This window comes from Pipistrellus hanaki (assembly GCF_964339955.1).
Source record: "Pipistrellus hanaki genome assembly, chromosome: 12".
Lineage (NCBI taxonomy): Eukaryota > Metazoa > Chordata > Mammalia > Chiroptera > Vespertilionidae > Pipistrellus > Pipistrellus hanaki.
Window position 1 is genome coordinate 11,570,509 of NC_140514.1, and position 21,104 is coordinate 11,591,612.

The 21,104-nt window shown below is 38.9% G+C and overlaps 1 protein-coding gene across 4 annotated transcripts in view; it reads right to left on the reverse strand.

The window, feature by feature from the left end:
- Positions 1 to 3,700: 3,700 nt before the first annotated feature.
- Positions 3,701 to 21,104, reverse strand: part of SPAST (spastin) — a 45,448-nt gene continuing 28,044 nt past the window's right edge. For all 4 annotated transcript variants that reach the window (XM_084900665.1, XM_084900664.1, XM_084900663.1 and 1 more), the window contains 5 exons: positions 20,603 to 20,645; positions 19,486 to 19,565; positions 17,981 to 18,051; positions 14,600 to 14,640; positions 3,701 to 5,560 (listed from right to left, as the gene is read on the reverse strand). In XM_084900665.1, coding sequence (XP_084756791.1) covers positions 5,438 to 5,560; positions 14,600 to 14,640; positions 17,981 to 18,051; positions 19,486 to 19,565; positions 20,603 to 20,645 — 358 coding nt within the window. In that variant the 3' untranslated portion in view covers positions 3,701 to 5,437. The remainder of the gene's footprint in view (positions 5,561 to 14,599; positions 14,641 to 17,980; positions 18,052 to 19,485; positions 19,566 to 20,602; positions 20,646 to 21,104) is intronic.

A 21,104-nucleotide genomic window follows, 5' to 3' on the forward strand; every position in this document is an offset into this window, starting at 1 on the left:
GCCAAACTGGCTAGGGCTGGAGATGTACTTTGAAACCATGTATATAATTCATTCTTTTATTTTTTTATTGATTTTTTACAGAGAGGAAGGGAGAGATATGGAGCTAGAAACGTCGATGAGAAACATCGACCAGCTGCCTCTTGCACACCCTCTACTGGGGATGTGCCCACAACCTACGTACATGTCCTTGACTGGAATCGAACCTGGGACCTTTTAGTCCGCAGACCGACGCTCTACCACTGAGCCAAACCGGCTTCGGCTCATTCTTTTTTTAAAAAATCCTCACTGGAGGATATTTTTCCATTGACTTTTAGAGAGTGAAAGACAGAAACATCAATTGCTTCCTGCACAGCCCCAGGGCCCAGGCAGAGAGAAGCCTGCAACTGAGGTATGTGTTCTTGATTGGAATTGAACCTGCCCCAACCCTGGCATTGGCATTTCACCAAGGAACCCTGGTTTCTTTCGTGGATATTATGGGACAGAATGTTTGTGTTCCCCTAAAAATTCATATGTTGAAGCCCTACATCCCAATGTGATTTTATTTGGACATCTTTGGGATGTCAAAGATGTCAGGGTTTGATGAAGTCATTAGGATGGTAGATTAGTGAGTGCCCTCATCAGAGACACCAGAGAACTTGCTGACTCTCTGCCACATGAGGACAAGCAAGAAGTTGGCAATTTGCAAACCAATGAGAGCTCTCACCAGAAACCAAATAGGACTTTATCAGGGATTTGCCACCATTCTGAACTGTGGAAATAAATGTGTTATTTCAGCCACCCACTCTGTGATATTTTTGGGAAGCCCAAGTAGACTAAGATTTTGATAACAAGAAATGAGGTGCTGCTCTAAAAAACATGTAAAATGTGGCAGCTTTAGCAGACTAAGACAGTGAAGAATTTTGAAGGCAATCCATTAGAACTCAATGAAGAAAACTAGAGAATATATGTACGTGACCATACATGTACATTCTCATGCTTCTACATTTATCTATTTTTAAATGTCTTCAATCATGAATTCATACTTTTTTTAAAATATCTTTTTATTGATTTCAGAGATAGAGAGAGGGAGAGAGAAACTTCATTGATGAGTGAGAATCATGGATCAGCCGCTTCCTGCAAGCCCCCTAGTGGGGACTGAACCCGCGACCCAAGCATGTGCCCTTGACTGGAATCGAACCTGGGACCCTTCAGTCTGCAGGACGACGCTCTATCCACTGAACAAAACCAGGAGGGCATGAAGTCATACTCTTAAATACAATTTCAGCCAAACCTCAGGTTTCATTCTAGGTTTTGCCCTTTTTGAATTCATAAGTAATAACTTCCTCTGACAGTAAGAAAAATCAAGCTCACTGTATATAGCCTGGATGCTGTGAAAGATTGATTTTAAACTTTGTTATAATGAGTTTTTTTTTCCATTTTGCCCAAAGTCCTAAAGTACAGTGTTTAGTTCTGGGTGGCTGTCCTTCCTCCTAAGGTATGGCCCTTTGGTTTCAATGGGTATCCCAAAGTATACACTCCTCTTAGAGGAATTTTTTTAAAATACATTTTTTTATTTTTTTAAAGTATATTTTACTGATTTTTCTTAAAGAGAGGAAGGGAGAGAGATAGAGAGCTAGAAACGTCAATGAGAGAGGTCAATGAGAAACATCGACCAGCTGCCTCTCGCACACCCCCTACTGGGGATGTGCCCCCAACCAAGGCACATGCCCTTGACTAGAATCGAACCCGGGATCCTTCAGTCTGCAGACCGACGCTCTACCGCTGAGCCAAACGGGCTTCGGCTCTTAGAGGAATTTTAATTTCAAACTGTATTACCCCAGCAGTTGCCACGTCTACTCAGTTCCTCAAATTGGACTATTGCTTTCTGCTGGGTTCCTAGGAATATTACACTGCACAAGTGATACCCAGATTGGCAACCTGGATTCCAGGTTCTTGTCCTATGAAATCTGAAGAATAAACAAAAGCATGGAAACTTATTGCAGGCATATAAAATCTCCCCCTTGGGAAAAAGACCCAATGAGTCTTCCTTGTCTAAGGGTTTATAAATGCTGACAGCATCTTTGTACATGCTAACTGGATCCTCCTCATTTTTTAAAAAAAATATGTTTTATTGATTTTGTACAGAGAAGAAGGGAGAGAGATAGTTAGAAACATCGATGAGAGTCATCGATCAGCTGCCTCTTGCACACCCCCTACTGGGGATATGCCCACAACCAAGGTACATGCCCTTGACTGGAATCGAACCCGGGACCTTTCAGTCCCCAAGCCGTCGCTCTATCCATTGAGTCAAACCGGTTTCAGCTGGATCCTCCTCATTTTATGGCACCTCCTGTTTTCCCCTAGTTAGCCAATTTCCCCCTTTCCCCTTCCTACTCTGTTTCCCCAAAAATAAGACAGTGTCTTATATTAATTTTTTCTCCCAAAGTTGCGGTAGGTCTTATTTTCAGGGGATGTCTTATCTTTCCATGCGCTAGGTCTTATTTTCGGAGGATGTCTTATTTTCGGGGGAACACGGTAGTATCAGTTCCCAAGTTTCAAAGCTCACCAGGTGCTCACCCTTCCTCTTGTAAGATAAACACTGTAGTAGTGGTATTGGAGCTGGCTCTGACCTTCAGTGCTTCATGTATGCATTCCTTTCCCATGGCCCTTCCCTAACTGCCTCTCATATCTCCAAATCCTTTCACCAGTACAATTTGAAAGGAATCTGTAGACAGATTTTTGGGCCTATATGTTTGAAGCTCTCTCCTTTTCAAGATATCCTTCCTAATTTCCAGCTGTTCTAGAAGATCCTAACGATCCCTCAGCTGAGTAAGACTGTCACATTCTATTTCCAAGCACACTGCACAAACTGGAAATTTTCTCCAGGTAAAAGCTAGTATATTAGTTTGTGCAGTTGATGCCTGTTTGCTCTCTAGTATTCTAATCATTTTTATAGCTTATTCAAAGTTTACAATTGCTGGCAAGAGAGTTAATCCAAAACAAGCTACTCCTTCATTACTAGACTGCAACCTCTGAAATCTAAAAGTTTCAAATAAAAAGATTAAAGGCAAAATAAAGTTTGTAATTTATTTCAAGTGTATTAGGATAAACGCCACTTTATGCAACCAAACCTTTTTAATGTATTTCTAGTTAAGTACAAAATACCAGATTAAAATAGAAACCAGCATTTAAAGGAAAATCCTTTGACTTATAGTCCAAGACCAAACTATAATTCATTCTACCAAAAGAACTAGTTTTTTTTTTGGTACAAAATATAAAGAATTTTACACTATAAAAAAAGGCTACTATATATTTACTTCAATTAGAATTTTAGCATCTGCTTTTCCTCCAATTATTTCCAAGCATAAAGCATAATGCAAGTCAGAAATCCAATAACCTCAATGGGCAAATTGTCTTAGAATAAGCTTTTACACTTAAGATATCTTGAAAGATAGTATTCTTTCCCTTGGCTAAGAGTCGAGTCCAGTACCTCAAGAGGTCCTTTTTTTTTTTTTAATGATCGATTTATTAAAAAAAAAAATGTTTTTATTAATTTCAGAGAGAGGAAGGAAGAGGGGGAGAGAAATAGAAACATCAATAATGAGAAAGAATCATCAATCAGCACCTCCTGCACAACTCCCCCCATTGGGGATGGAGCCCACAACCCAGGCGTGTGACCTCCTGGTTCATGGGTCAACATTCAATCATTGAGTCACACTGGCCAGGCATCAATATGTTTTAATTTAGCTTACAAAACTCTGCCTTATTAACATGAAGAGCACACTATAATTTAATGTTTAAGCATTACCGTTTAGGAAGTAATGTGACACAGAGTTCAATGCAAAATCTAAAAGGTTACAATCTAAGTCTAATATTAATTTTAAAAATCTCAGCAACTTCTATGTTGAAAAAGACCAAACCAACCCCTTATACCTTCTACCATTATCATTATTCTATGTTCACAGTCCTTCTATGAAAAAAACACAGCTTAAAATAAAACTTGGTCAAATTTTACCAAGAGCAAGAGTAAAACTAAGAATGTTAAAAAAAAATGTATATCTTCATTATAAAATTCTTATCTAGCAGGGGCAAAGTTTTAATTTGTTCTCTCAAAACCAAACATATTTTTCCTAAATAAAATAAAAACTCTTTGTTCCTACTATAAAACTATTCTTTCCACCCACGACATTTTACATAAAAGCACCAAAGAAAATTTCTGTAAACAAACTTTAAACCAGTAAACTAAGGGCAAATATCCATTTGCCTTTATTACAATATTTAAAAGGTCAGAATACGAGTCTCTACTTCCTACAATGACATTTTTATAATAAAATTTCAGGCATACTTATACAAACAAGAAATGGAATTACTGTACATTTGGGGGGAACAAAAGGCAGATTAACAGACTACAACTTGTTGGTTAACAAAGTGAGCACAAGAAACCTATAAAATGTATGCAATTTATAAAAATTCAGTGACTTTAAAGTTTCATTGTAGGGATTAATAATTATAAAGAATAAAAGATGGTAGATCCACTGACTTACTATCCTGTAAACAGTAAGAAATAATCAATAAATTAGAAATGTCTTAGCTCCCAGTACTTCCCTTCTCTCCCACAGGAAACACTTTTACAGCTGTTAAAATTGGCCTTCTTAAGTATTAGAATACTTCCTTCAGTAGCAAGAAATAAATTCCATTAGCAATAAGTTAAAAGTCTACAATAGATTTCTGGCAAATATATTAGAAAAAAAGTACTGTGGTCATGTTGTATGACAGAATGACTTAAAACTTGCAAATTTCTCCTCTTTTATTAGTCTCATTTTGTTGCTATCATATTGCTTTATAAATTGATAGAAAGGTACTAGAAAAATAAAAAAATGAAAAGGACATGGTAGATTTATGGAGAAAAAGCCTTCAAAATCCTTTTTCCTATTTCTGTTACACAGAAAAAGTTTCATTTGGCACACAATTTGTAAAAAGAAAAGGAAAAAAAAAATGTTTGGCATTCCAATCACCCATAGTAAAGACAACAGTAGGAGAGGAAAATGGGAAAAATTACTATTTTTAAAAAAGACAACAGAAGACAACCAACGGCTGTTGTGTCTTTCACCCTTTACTGTCTCTGAATACTTTCATCTGTAACACAGTATATAAATTATTATTTACATTCTGATTAAATTGGTAAAGAAGATCGGAACCAGTGTTTATTGTGCTCTAACTTACAGCATTGCCCATCGGGATAGCCATTACTATCAAGGCAAGAAGGCCTGAAACAAAATATTCCATTTGCATTGTATATTTTATTTAAATTTGTTTAATGGTTTATCTTCTGGGATGCATAAATAATTATAAGACTCTAAAAAGTCCTGTAAACGTAGGCTGAGTTTCTGTAGCTGATAACTATTCACTGAAGATGGCGTTTTTCTCTGTTGATAAGAAAACTTACAAAGGTGTCTGCTTAAACAGTGGTATCTCCAAAGACCTTGTTCCAACGTATGTATGCTTCTAAGGTTTGAGGGCCCACGCTGCGTTTTATCTTTTTCAAGGATTCAGTGAAGTCAGATAATCGAATATTTCTCATCTAGATTTTTAAAAAGCACATGAAAATACAAATGATGAAAACATACAGTAGTTAGCCCCCAAATGGATCAAATGATGCTATTCATTAATGTTAGAAACATATGTAGATCAATTCTTTTTTAAAAAATATATATTTATTGATTCCCCTACTTGGGATCGAGCCAGCAACCTGGACATGTGCCCTTGGCTGGAATGAAGCTGGGACCTTTCAGTCCGCAGGCTGACATTTTATCCACTGAGCCAAACCAGCTGGGGCAGTAGATGAATTCTTTAAAATCATGTCAATCACCTTATTTTACATATAGGTAGGGCAAAAGTAGGTTTATAGTTGTAAGTATGGGACACATAGAGTTTATTCTTTTTTTTTTAATATATTTTGATTTTTTACAGAAAAGAAGAGAGAGGGATAGAGAGTTAGAAACATCGATGAGAGAGAATCATCGATCAGCTGCCTCTTGCACACCCCCATTGGGGATGTACCCGCAACCAAGGTACATGCCCTTGACCGGAATCGAACCTGGGATCTTTCAGTCCGCAGGCCGACGCTCTATCCATTGAGCTAAACCAGTTTCGGCTAGAGTTTATTCTTATATTATTATGTATTAACTAGAGGCCTAATGCACAAAATTTGTGTAAGGGGCTCGGCCCTCACAGCCTTGGCGGCCTGCCTTGGCCCTTGCAGCCCTGGCTTCATCCGGAAGGTCATTTGGCTGTCTGGTCTAATTATCATATTATGCTTTTATTATTATAGACTAGAGGCTGGTGCATGAATTTGTGCACAGGTGGGGTACCTCGGTCTTGCTGCCAATTGGGGCCATCCAGCAAGGGGGCGGGGAGGCAGAAAGATCACAGGAGGTTGGCTGTGGGAGTGCACTGACCACAGTGGGCAGCTCCTGAATGAGTATCTGTCCTCTGGTGGTCAGTGCATGTCATAGCTACTGGCCAGTTGTCCAGTCATAACAGTTGCTTAGGCGTTTATATTTACATAAATGATTGTATTATTTCAAATATGAACAACAGTAAACTTACTTTTGCCCCATCTTGTATATTAGATAAGATTGCTATATAAGAAATCTTATAAGAATGTTATACTAATATACTTTTATTACACGTTTCATTTCTTAGGTACTAACATTTTAAATAATATTTTCCCATTATCAAAACAAGACCCACGCATTAGAGATAATTTGACAAAATACAGATAAGCAGGAAAAAAACCACTCACTCACAGTTCCACCATTAGATAGACAACCACTCCTTAGCTCCTAATTTTTTCTGTTTATAGATTCATCGAATTTTACATTCTCAAGTCTCACTCACTATATACTCTAGCTAACATTCATGCGAGGTTTATTAGAAAGGAAAGAGAGGTTTATAAGAAGCATGTAGGACTTTTAACCAAAAATTTTTAAATGTTTTTATTTATTTCAGAGAGAAAGGGAGAGGGAAGGAGAAATAGAAACATCAATGATGAGAGGGAATCATTCATTGGCTGCCTCCTAAACACCCCCCACTGGGGATTGAGCCAGCAACCCAAGCATATGCCCTTGACTGGAATAGAACCCAGGATCCTTCAGTCCACAGTCTGATGCTCTAGTCTAGGGGTGTCGAACTCAATCAGAGAAGGGGCCAAAATCTAAAATCCAGCCTAAATCGCGGGCCGAATGGTTTACTGAACAGTCGTAAACTGACAATGTCATAAACTGACAGCGGAGTGCAGTGATGACAGCACTGTGCGGGCCACATTGCAAGGCCTGGCGGGCTGGATTTGGCCCGCGGGCCTTGTGTTTGACACATGTGCTCTAGTCACTGAGCCAAACTAGTTAGGGCTAAGCAAATGTTGTTTTTAACTACAACATGTATGACGCTTGTATCTGAAATATTCTAACGTTAATACTGTTTATAATGCATTTTTTTAAAAAATATATTTTTATTAATTTCAGAGAGGAAGGGAGGGAGACAGAAACGTAGGTGATGAGAATCACTGATTGGCTGCCTCCTGCACACCCCCTACTGGGGATTGAGCCCACAACCTCGGGCATGTGCCCTTGACTGGAACCGAACCTGGGATCTTTTCACTGATTCCAGAAGGGCGGGGGGGGGGGGGAGGGGGGGAGGCGGGGGCGGTGTAGCGAGGGGAGGGACGGTTTGGAAGAGAGAAATATTGATGTGAGAGAGAAATATGGATCAGTTGCCTCCTACACATGCCCTGACCAAGGCCTGGGTAAATACTCGAGAATATTTTTTCCCCATTGACTTTTAGAGTGGAAGGGAGCGGAAGAGACAGAAAGAGAAATATTGAAGTGAGAGAGACACATTGACTGGTTACTTCCTGCATGTGCCCATGGAAATGCAGCCTACAACTGAGGTATGTGTCCTTATCTGGAATTGAACTCTTGACCCTTAGGTGAGAGGGCTGACATGCTAATTACTGAGACACACTGGCCAGGACATGGTATTTTAAAAATATGTGTGTTTTCAGACTCTTGTCATTAACACAGCACTAATAAAAACGAAGATAGTATGCTTTAAAAAAAAAAAAGAAGGAAAAAAAAGAACTGACATTTTTATTATATTGAATCTTCAAATCCAAAGATTTGGTATATCCTTCCATTTATTTATTAAAATCTTTTTCTCCGCGGGCTCCCGCGCTGCTCCAGCCTGTTGCCGGGGTCGGCGCCGCCCAGGAAGCAGCCCCCGTCCTTGGCTCCGTTGCCAGCGCTCAGCAGTCGAAGGCTCAGGGGCACCCCCCCCACTGGGGGCCCCGTCGCCCGGCTCCTTGCTGGCGCCCAGCTGGCCGGTGTCCGGCAGGGGCTCCTGCTCCTCGTGGCGTTCCTCCAGTCTGGAGCTTTCTTTCTCCCTCCCACTAGGGAAGTCCAGGATCAGAGTCAACAGACTGTCCTCTGCGCACAGTGTGCGCGACTCCGGGGGCTCGGCCTTTCGCCACGCTCCCAGGACTCCACCTCACAGCCCCGTCTCCCCCTGCCCGAGCCTGGGTCCCCAGGGACTGGCCCAGACCTGGAGTTCGGGGAGGTCTGGACTGAGGCTCAGAGCTGCCGCCGGAGGCTTTGTTTCTTCCGGCTAGGGTAATCCAGCATCAGAGTCAACATTCAGTCCTCTGCGCGCCATGTGCGCGCGACTCCGGGGGCCCCGCCTTTCGCCGTCCCCCGGGATTGTCTCCCCCTGCCGGAGCCTGGGTCCCCAGGGTCTGGCACATAACTTGGGGCTCAGCGCTGCCGATTCGGGGGTTCAGCCCAGGCTGGGGGTTCTATTTCCTTCCTGCTAGGGAACGCCAGGCAGCACCCAGCCCTCTCCTCCTCTCCGCCTGCGACCTCTCCGTGCGCGCCTGCGTGCGAGCGCGCAGCATGTCTCCGTACCTTAGGCTTTTTTTCAGCTCCTCTGATTTTCCTTCTGGTTTTCTCCCTCCTTCCTATTGTAGAGTTTTCAGTCAGTCGACTACCTGTAGCTCTGGGCAATGTCCACTCTACATTTTAGTTGTATTCCTTTGAAATTGTTGTGAGCTGCTGCGGCTAGGTGTATACCCGAGCAGCCATCTTGGATCCTCCCCCTATTAAAATCTTTTTCAACATAATTTTTTCAGGAAAAGACTTGTAAATCTTTTAATATATAAATAAATAAATAAATTTTACAGAGAAAGGAAGGAAGAGAGAGGGAGAGAGAAACATTGATGTGAGAGAAATATCAATCAGTTGTCTCCTCACCTGCCCTGACCCGGGGATTGAACCCTCAACCTGGGTATGTGCCCTGACCGAGAATCAAACTGGCAATGGAATGATACTCAACCAATTGAGCCACACCAGCCAAGCAAAATATCTTTTAGAATATTCATCATTGGTACTTTACATTTTTGCTATTGATAAAATAAATGGTATCTTTTCTTTAAAAAAAAAAAAGTTCCACCTTCTGTTTCCTCCTGGTATAGTCATGCCTTTCAGAGTTGCCCTACTTTGAGGCGAAGGGGCCTGGACTTTATACCCCACATCAATCAGGCACTGGATAAGTGTTGCCCTCAGGTACTGAATATGAAATGACCCTGAGTGAAGAGTCTTTTGGCTGGAAGTCAATGCCAGAAGAGTGATTCAATTGAGAGCTGTCAGCTGCCAACTTTCCCACCAGCTAAGAAAACTCTGCAGTCCTGAAGGGGAATCTTGACAGAGTACCACTAAATGCTTTTGAAGGGGTTAAAGAAGTTCTTCTTTATTCTTAGTTTTCTTAAAAGGTCTTGTTTTGGTAAAAGGAGAGTTACCCGGCTGTATTATGTGGGGAATTGGATCTGGTGTCTAATTGCTTCTTAAATAGACTTTCAACTAATCCTATTTCACTCTCACCTTTACCCCAGTTTCAGAGCTGTCTGTTGTCCTCAAACCTGAATTTTTCTGTTGCTTTGCAGGACAGACTGACTTTTTAGATTTTGCTCACTGCCAGCAAAGAGATGTATTTTTATACACAGAGTTTTAATATTCTTCTTCATAAAAAGGACCAGGGCTTGTCCTGGCAGGGCAGCTCACTTGGCTGAAGTGTCATCCATACATCGAAAAGTCCAGGTTCGATCCCTAATTGGTATGCATACAAGAAGGCAGCTGAGTGATGTTGTCCTCTCACATCGATGCTTTTCTTTCCATTCCTCTCTCTCAGTAAAATCAATAAGCATGTCCTCAGGTAAGGATTAAAAAAAATAAAAAAAGAACCAAGGTTCTACAGAGTTGTTGATTCCATGTCTTGGGAGAGGCAAATGTAAGATATGCCTTGCCCACAGAAAGCAAAAGTGCTTTTCAAAATTCTGAAGTAGTGCTGAGAGGGTTCATCTTCATCTAAAGACAGATTTCACTGGCCAAGTGTGACCCTTTAACCATAAAAATATTATAATTGGATTTACACATGTGGTGGGCATCGTCTGATGACTTCCACCTCTCATTATATGCCTTTGTGAAATCCCTTCCCTGAATGTAAACTGACCTCATAATAGAAGACTACAGCCCTAGCTGGTGTGGCTCAGTGGATAGAGTGTTGGCCTACAGACTGAAGGATCCTATGTTCAATTCCAGTCAAGAGCCCATATCCAGATTGTGGGCTCCATCCCCATTAGGGGGCTTGCAGGAGACAGCTGATCAATGATTCTTTCTCATCATTGTTGTTTTTCCCTCCCTCTCTCTTCCTCTCTGAAATCAGTAAAAATATATTTTTTTAAAAATAGAAGACTACAGCAAAAGTGATGGAATTTCACTTTCATAATTAAGTATAAAGACTATGACTTCCATCTTTCTGGCATTCTTTCTTGTCTTCCTGGCTTGCTTACTTTGATGAAGCAAATTGCTATGTTGGAGAGGCATATGTAGCAAGGAAGTGAAGACAGCCTTCAGTCAATAGCCAGAGAAAACTGAGGCTGTCAGCCCAACAACCCATGAGGGGAAATGAATCTGGCAAAGAATCACATGAGTGATCTTTGAAGCAGATCTTTCCCTAGTTGAGTCTTACAATGATTATATTGCCAGCCAAAATCTTGCTTCCAGCTTTGTAAGAGACTATGGGCCAACACTTTGCTCCCTGTTGAGAGAGACTGAATCAGAGGACTCAGCTAAGCTGCACCCATATTCCTGACTCTGTGAAAATGAGGTAATAAATGTTTTAAGCTGCCAAGTATTGGGAAAATTTTTGTTATCCTATCCTATATAATAAAAGCCTAATATGCAAATTCCCCTTTGACTGGGAATTTGACCAGGAGGTGGGGCTGGCCAGCCAACCACTCTCGGCCCCTACCCCCAGCTGGTCCTGCCCTGGCTGGAAGCCAGGGGAAGGGAGGCCCTAGCCAGCAGCTGGCAGTCACTAGGGACCCTACCTGTGCACAAATTTTGTGCATTGGGCCTCCAGTATAGCTATAAATACCTACAGAATCAGAATTACTACCTTGTTTTATAATCATAAGAGCATAAAAGTTACTAAAAAAGAAATATAGACTCAAAATGTCTTTATTCTTTAAATAAACAGGAACTATATTTGGGTTGACTGTTCAGTGAAGAAGAAAGTTTGGTTTTGTGGATATTCTCAGGATGAGTAAAACATATACAGCGGTTAACAGAGCCACTATCAATGGTAAACAGATCTCTTTCTCGTGAAATAATGGAAAGATTCCTACGAATTTCTACTATTCTCTAAGCAGCCACCTACTTGCTTTCATAAAATTATTATAAGATATTATTGCACGCTTATCAAAGCATTCCATTTTATGTACAAGCAAGTGGCCTTCCTCAGGGATATGCATAGAAAGTGCCATGGCCTAGCAGCTTGAGACAGAGTGAAGAACACTTGCAAATGTGGGGCTGAGTGGATTTTGCCTGTGAAGTCAACTGAGAACTTGCATACCACTTCTTACTAAAATTTATTTGCCAAGTAGTGGTTTTAGCTCATTATTGCCTTGTTTGGTTCCTTTACTTGTATGGTCTTTATTAAAAAAAACAATTTTTTTCTTAATTTCAGAGAGGAAAGGAGAGGGAGAGAAACACCAATGACGAGAGAGAATTATTGATCAGCTGCGTCCTGCATGCCCCACACTGGGGACTGAGCCTGCAACCTGGGCATGTGCCCTGACCTGGAAGCCAACTGTGGCCTCCTGGTTCATAGGTCAACACTCAACCACTGAGCTATGCTGGCCGGTCTATATGGTCTTTTCAAGGGACAAACACAGAGGTCTAAAATGTCAGACATAAGGCCTTCCCTCAACTTTAACGTAGGAGGCCAGATTATGAGCTATCAAGTTTACCTTTCCTTGATCCAAGTCAGAGAGTGAGTGGTGTGTGAAGAAATAATTCATGCCTGATGCTTACTTTTTGTAGAAAAAGTACTACAGTGGTGCCTCGCATAACGAACGCCTCGCACAGCGAACTTTGGACAGGTTTTTCATGAAACCATCGGCCAAAAAGCAGAAAATGGATGAAGATGTGCAAGATTCGGTAGACTCTACTTAGTCTGTCTTAAAATTAAAAAAATGTGTGTTTTTTTTAAAAAAAATTATGTTTTTAGATGTATCTAAATAAAAATATGTCATCTTAGCATATTTTTTTTATGTCATCTTAGCATATTTTATGCTACAGAACGAATTATTTTTTTTAACATGTATTGTTATGGGAAAACGCTTTTCACATAAGGAACTTTTCGCATAACAAGCTTGCTCCTGGAACGAATTAAGTTCGTTGTGTGAGGCACCACTGTATTATGTTTATGCTATGAATATGAGAACATTTAAAAAGCAATATGTTTATAGGATATTGTTAATACATTATACTTAAATTATTAAAAATCCTTAAGACACTTTGGAAACAAAAATCGTATAGTATTTGATATATTAAAAAATTAGAGAAATATGTAATTAATTATAAATCAGATAAAAGGAACTTGGAATTTATACTTGAAATGTGAATTTTTAAAAAATTTAATCTTCACCTGAGGATATGTTTTTATTGATTTTTAGACAGAGGAAAGGAGAAAGAGAAAGAGTGATGTGAGAGAGAAACACAGATTGGTTGCATCCTGTATTTGCCTGGACTAGGGATCGAACCTGCAACCTTTTGGTGTACAGGAGGACACACACACACCAACTGAATCACTCAGCGAATGGCCTACGTGTGATTTTTAGGGTATAGTAGTTAAACATCAGAGTGGGGATGAGGAATTCTCTATTACTAAGCTTCATTCATGCCAAATACACTTTAGGCAAACTAGACTGTTAAAATGAAAGGGTGGCTTCAAGAGGTTTGAGGACTTTCTTAGTAATGTAGGTGATGAACCATCATGCACAAATGCCCGAGGACAACATCAAATTTACTTAAAAGTTTGAAGAAACAGGACTGTCAAAATGTACTTGTTCTCTATGTTGAGTTCAATGTCTCCTCAATAGCTGTTGAAACTTGGGCAACAAAAAAATATATCTGACAGGTAAGTTACAAACATAATGCAAGTTGATTTTAAAAGTTTGTTCACAGTTATGATCATTCTGCATTTCCAATTTATATTTCATAGGCTGGCAGTATTTTTCAAAATAAATTCTTTAGCATTTCATAAGAGGGTCTACCATATTAAGAAATTATAGTAAATTGCATTACAATGTTAATTGTATTGCTTTTATAAGGAGGAAAACATACAAAAACTAACAAAATGGAACATGAAAGGCTAATCTGTTCCAAGTTACTTTCATAATGTATAAAATCTTTGTCTCCTATACTTTGCTTGTTTAGTTGTGTTTTTTGTTTTGTTTTGTTTGTTTTTAATATATTTTATTGATTTTTTTTAACAGAGAGAAAGGGAGAGAGATAGAGAGCTAGAAACGTCGATGAGAGAGAAACATCGACCAGCTGCCTCTTGCACACCCCCTACCAGGGATGTGCCCACAACCAAGGTACATGCCCTTGACCGGAATCAAACCTGGGACCTTTCAGTTCGCAGACCGACGCTCTACCACTGAGCCAAACTGGCTTCGGCTGCTTGTTTAGTTTTTATATAATATAAATTGTTAGAAAATTAATTAATGTGTACAATATTTTTGTCCATTACCAATGAACAACATAAGATACTGTGATGGATAGGCCTTTCTCTCTCTCTCTCTCTCTCTCTCTCTCTCTCTCTCTCTCTATATATATATATATATATATATATATATATATATATATATATAAAATATTAAATATGTTTTTATCGATTTCAAAGAGAGGAAGGGAGTGGGAGAGAGGGATAGGAACATCAATGATGACAGAGAATAATTGATCAGTTGCCACCTGCATGACCCCCTCTGGAGATCAAGCCTGCAACCTGGGCATGTGACCTAACCAGGAATTGAACTGTCATCACCTGGTTCATGGGCCAACAAACCCTGAGCCACACTGGCCGGGAAGGCTTCTATTTTTTGAAATGAGACAAAGTTAATTTTTTCTAGTTTCTAATCAAATAAACTATAAAATCCAGACAAGACATGTATCTAACAATATAGAGAATCAAAACCAAAAAAAGACAATTGTAATATAGTATATACCTCATTGGCAGACATATTCTTCACTTGTTCTGGTTTCAGTTCTGCAAAATATAAAAGGCAGCCACTTAAAAGACATATTAGAGCACATAAATATATAAATGCTTAGAAAAATATTATTTCTTAGGAGTTACTATAAAACATTCAATTTATTTGGATATTATAAAAAAACAAGTTTTACAAATTTGAGAGTAAACTTAAAAGAATTAAATTTGGGAGAGAAACCAAAATGGCGGTATAGGTCAACACCTAAACTGCTGCCTCGCACAACAATTTCAAAACTACAAAAGACAAAATGGACATCATCCAGAACCACAGGAAGGCTGGCTGAGTGGAAATTCTAGAAGGAAAGAAAAGAAGCACACTGAGACTCAGAGGAGCTGTAGGAGGCAGATGTACTGAGATGCGTGCGCAGAGAGGACTGGCACCTGAGTGTGCAGCTGGCTTTCTTAAGCGGGAGACAAAAGCTCCCGACTGTGCTGACCTTCAGTTTCAGGTGAGACTCTGGGACTTAGACTCATTTGGGGAGAAACTGGACTGTCTGGCAGTGGGCAGAACTCGAGGGCAGCTTTCCCTCAGAGGTGCTTGTAGGGATTACCACTGGACACTGAGACACAGGGGTCTATTAAGGCAGGGCTGATGGGAAACCAATGCTGTCTGCTCCGCTCTGAGACTCTGCCCCATCCAAGCTGAGCACAGAGGCTTTTGCAAGTGTTGTCTCATAAGCGTGTCTCCAGCACAGAAATTCTCCCAGCGTAGACACAGCTGATCCTCACAGCCAATTGGCCTGTAGGTCAATTCCTCCCAGTGATACCAACAACAATCAAAGCTTTACTACAACAAGACTGTGCACACAGCCCACAAAAGGGTACACCAAGCATGTCCACCTTAGGTAACTGGGAAGGCTGATCCACTGGGCACTATAGGACACCTAGCACACAAAGCCACTCTATCAACTCAGGGAAGCAGCCAAAATTCAGAGACAAAGAAACAGATCACAAATGAAAGAAATGAAGGAAAGCAAATGACTGGATATAGAGTTCCAAACCACATTTATTAGGTTTTTCAATAATTTTCTAGAAAAGCCTGATAAATTTAGCAAGACTTTCGAGGATATGAAAAAGGAGCAACTAGAAATTAAGCATACACTGTCTGAAATAAAAAACATTATATAGAGATCTAACAGTAGACTAGAGGATTGCAAGAATCAAGTCAAAGATTTGTAATACAAAGAAGCAAAAAATGCTCATCTGGAAAAGAAAAAAGAATCCAAAAATACGAAGACAGTTAAGGAGCCTCTGAGACAACTTAAAGCATGCCAACATCAGAATTATGGGGGTGCCAGAAAAAGAGAGAGAGCAAGATACTGAAAACCTATTTGAAGAAATAATGACCAAAAACCTCCCCATCTTGTGAAAGAAATAAGACTTACAAGTCCAGAAAACTCACAGAACCCCAAACAAAAGGAATCCAAAGAGGATCACACCAAGACACATCATAATTAAAATGCCAATAGCAAAAGACAAAGAATCTTGGAAGCAGCAAGAGAAAAACAGTTACCTACTATGGGGAATACCCATATGACTGTCAGCTGATTTCTCAATAGAAACTATGCAGGCCAGAAGGGAGTGGCAAGAAATATTCAAAGTGATGAATAGCAAGAACCTACAACCAAGATTACTCTACCCAGCATGGCTATCATTCAGAATTGAAGGGCAGATAAAGAGCTTCATAGATAAGAAAAAGCGAGAGTTCATCACCACCAAACTAGTATTATATGAAATGCTGAAAGGTATTCTTCAAGAAGAGGAAGAAGAAGAAAAAGGTAAAGATAAAAATTATGAACAAATACATATCTATCAACAAGTGAATCTAAAAATCAAGTAAATAAAAAAATCTGATGAACAGAATAAACTGGTGAATATAATAGAATCAGGGGCATAGAAAGGGAGTGGACTTACAATTCTCAGGGGGAAAAGGGGTGTGGGGGTGCAGGAAGAGATTGGACAAAAATCGTACACCTATGAATGAGGTCAGTGGGGCGGGGGCGGGTAAGGGCAGAGGGTAAGGTGGGAACCTGGTGTAGGGGAGCTATGGGGTAAAAAGAGGAACAATTGTAATAATCTGAACAATAAAGATTTATTAAATTTAAAAAAAAGAATTCAATTTGTTCTTTACAAAAGGCACTAGCTTTAAAAAAATCTAACAACTTTTGTCTGTTTCAGAAAATAACTAAAATATTTTAAAAACACAAATTATTTATACATTAGCTATTGTTTCTGAGTCCCTATCTGAACATAGTTTGCAGCAAGAAAGTTTGGCTAAAATACTTTACTTAGTATCACAAAATATATTCTCAAAGTTACATTTATTATTCTCCAAAGCAGCATGTCCCATGATCTATTTTATCATCATAACCAGTAAGTAATCTAAGTGCATACCTGCCTATGCTGGCCTTAGAAAAGTTACTCAGAACATCTATTTAAAGTGATAACCATAGTGAGTTTAATCTAATCCAAGTGATCAGTTGTGGTATTTCAGAATCAACAAATTATCCTGAATCAAAACATAGCAATACATGATACATTTTTCTGCAAGCCTTCAAAAGTTAACATGTAATGATAAAAGTATAAATAGTTACATGAATTCCCTTAGGCACATTAATTTCAAGTGATTTTAGAATACTGAAATGTAAAGCACCAAAAAAAGTTAAGAATATTTTCCCTTTAGCATTCTTTTTTGCTTGCTTGAAAAAGTTTTCTTTTGCCGAAACCGGTTTGGCTCAGCAGTAGAGCGTCGGTCTGCGGACTGAAGGGTCCCAGGTTCGATTCCGGTCAGGGGCATGTACATTGGTTGCGGCACATCCCCGTTAGGGGGGTGTGCAGGAGGCAGCTGGTCAATGTTTCTTTCTCATCGACGTTTCTAGCTCTCTATCTCTCTCCCTTTCTCTCTGTAAAAAATCAATAAAATATATTTTAAAAAAAAGAAAAAGTTTTCTTTTTCTTTGAGTTTTCTGCTTCTTAGCCACTATCAACAAGTGAAATCTATTGTCTAGAACAGGGGTCATGGTCCACTGACCCTTGGACTGTCTTTGATGGTCTGTGAGCTAAAAATAGTTTCACATTTTTGTTTTTGTGTGTGTGTTTGTTTGAAAAAAACAACAAAAAACACAAACAAGATATGCAATGTAGAGCATATATGACCCACAAACCTAAAATATTTACCATCTTCACAGAAAAATTTGCTGACCTTAAATCTAGAAAATACTTTGTTTAAAATTTTCCACTGATACAGCTTTACTCCTTTCTCACTAATAGAGACTTCTAAAACTTCTAAAATGGTCTCACGAAGAGGTATAAATGTTTCCAGCTCTTGTATACCTACCTCGGATAGGACCCAGAGCTGCATCTTTTGCCAAAGCTGTTAGATCACTTCCTGAGTATCCATCAGTCATTCTGAGAATGAGTAGAAAGAGCAAATTATTTTCATCTTTGCAGATTTAAATTCTCTATGTAAGAAGGTAAAACCAACTTTACTTTGTCTTTAAGCAGTCCGCTGTATGATTTAAGTGCACAGAAAGATCCACTTGCTAAAATCAAACAGAACAGTCTGCTGCTGGCTCCTTATTTATAATGCCTCATATTTGCATCATTACAACCAATGCTTTATATTAAGGCACACTATACCTCCAGGAGGCTCCATTAAATTGTAAACATGTCCCCTGGAAAGTAACATCTCTACAAGCCATTGCTGGCCAACTGAGACATAACCAGTCACTTCTCTAAAAGTTAGTGGTCTTTATCTTGACAAAGAGCACTGAGTTGATGTAATAAGGGCTAAAGGAGATTATGTTATTATTATTTTTTAGTATTTATTTATTTATTCGTAATTAAAATTCATGAATGTACTAGGTATCTCCTATATTCAGTTTCTATTAGAGTGTACCACTTTTATTTATGTTTATTTTTCAGCTTTTTAATTGAATTTATGGGGGTGACACTGGTTAATAAAATTATATAGATTTCAGTTGTATAATTCTATAATATATCACAAAGTAGATTTTTCAAAATACAGGACAAATAGGTTGAAGGAGGTGTGACAGAAGTCATTGGCAAAAATAGGCACATCGAATGGGATGCCACAGTGTAGAAAGAGTAGCCAAGAGATTATCAAAGGGAACTAAAGACTAGGTAGGCAAAGAGGAAAATAAAAGGGAAAGAGGAAAATAAAACAGGGAAAGAAAGCATTTACTTATTGTGTACTATGTTAAATAAGTACACAGATCAAACATTATTAGCACAATTCTTTATCAGAATGACAAAGAAGGATCTCAACTATTTCAAAGTAATGCATTTGTTCTTTTTTCATTCTTATCTAGGAACTCAATGTATACTAAAATTACTAGCTACTTACACACTTACTGAATATTATTTTATGATGTTTTTTCCAGTGATTAAAGTTCACAAATGCATCTCCTATATTCAGTTTCTACTAGTGTACCACTCAAAAAAAAAAAAAGGTTAAAGATGTAAAACTTAAAGAAAATTATTTGTAATGCAAAAGAAATTTATAAGAAAATGTATGTTGGTGTGATATGAGATATTTTACATTTTTAAAATTACTTTTTAATACCACTTATAAGTTTTAATAAGTTTATAAAAGGAATACAGTACCATCATAGATGTTTAGGTCATGTCTTGTATAGAATCTAGAAACTGAAATTTAGGTACTATACGTATAAGAATAAGAGATAAGAAAGAAGGTAAAGGAAGCAGAGGATGAAACACTACTCATTTTATTCCTGAGTTTACGTTAAACAAAACAGAAAAAGATTTCTTAAAAAAAAAACCAAAACGAAACTGTAAAACAGACCAAATCAAGTTACTCACCTAGCAAGTTGTGCTAGTTCTTTTTGGGTCAATGGGCTTCCTTGTTTACATAATAGATTTTTAAGTAAAAGTAGTCGTGTCTGAAAAGAAATGTTGAAGAATTATCAGTCCTAAGAATTAGCTTAATAAAATACCAGGAATTAGGTTCAAATCCTAATTCTCATTTAGGAACTGAATGATCTTACACAAATCACTCTACCTTTTAGAGCCTCACTCATTTCCTTTAAAACTACCTTTTCTTGACAGTTCCTGGGAGAGGTGAGGATACTTCAAATAAAGCACCAAGGACATAGCTATTATAACTATCAAGGATATTAAGGGTCTGAGCTAGACAATATAACCTATAAACAAAAACAAAACAGGTTTTATACAAGTATGAATTCATGAATCTCACCCATTGAAATTCAATGACTTAATAACTTAAGAGTTTTGCAACCATCACCATAATCCAGTTTAGAACATTATCATCACCCCAGAAAATTCTCTCATGCCTGTTTGCAGTTAATCCTCACTCTGACTCTTAGCCTTAGAAAATCCTGTATCTGCTTTATGTTTCCAGAATTTTCTGAACATCCTATATAATAAAAGGCTAATATGCAAATCGACCAAATGGTGGAATGACCAGTCACTCTGACACACACTGACCAACAGGGGGTAGATGCTCAACACAGGAGTTTCCACCTGGTGGTCAGTGCACTCCCACAAAGGGAGTGCTGCTTAGCTAGAAGCCAGGTTCGCTGGGAGCAGGCCTAAGCCAGCAGGCTACCATTTCCCAAGGAGTCCTGGGCTCTGAGAGGGTGCATGCCAGGCTGAGCCCTTCTACGCACGCCGCCCCCACCCCTGCCCCATGCACAAATGTTGTGCATTGGGCCTCTAGTCCTATATGATAAAAGGCTAATATGCTGCTATAAAATTCTTGCACATGTCTTCTTATAGATATATGTCTTAATTTATCTTGGGTAGATTTTTGGGTCTTATGATAAATTTATGTTTATCTTTTTAAGAAACTGCCAAACTGTTTTCCAAGTAGTTGCATCATGGATTGGAAGACTCAATACTGTCAAAGTGGTAGTTCTTGCATCTGCTTTAAAAAAAAAAAAAAATCACAGATACATACCTCCTCATTTGGCAAAGACACATATACCCGTTTGGTGAAACGCCTAAAAAAAGGATTCAAGCAATTCAGAAACAGAATTTTGAATTTCAAGGTACCTCAGTTTAAGTAGTAAATGACAAAAAAAAAAAAAAAAAAAAAGCTTTAAGTATAATGCTCAAGGCATGAGAAAGCATTTTAGTCATCAATGTAAAAAATTATTTTGAGTTACTCTTTTAAAACTTCCTAGTTAATATTTTAAATATATATTTTTATATGATTTCAGAGAGGAAGAGAGAAAAATCAATGATGAAAGAGTTATTGATTGGCTGCCTCCTGCATGCCTCACACTGGGGATTAAGCCCACAACCTGGGCATGTGCCCTTGACCAGTGTGGGGTGCGACTACAGTGTTTTGACAAGTTCTAGCCTTGGACTAATGAGAGGGCACAGTCCTCTCGTGGCCATGTGCAAGTCCCAGCTTGGAAGGCAGAGCCCTCCCCGCACAATTATAGCCAACAGCTGTA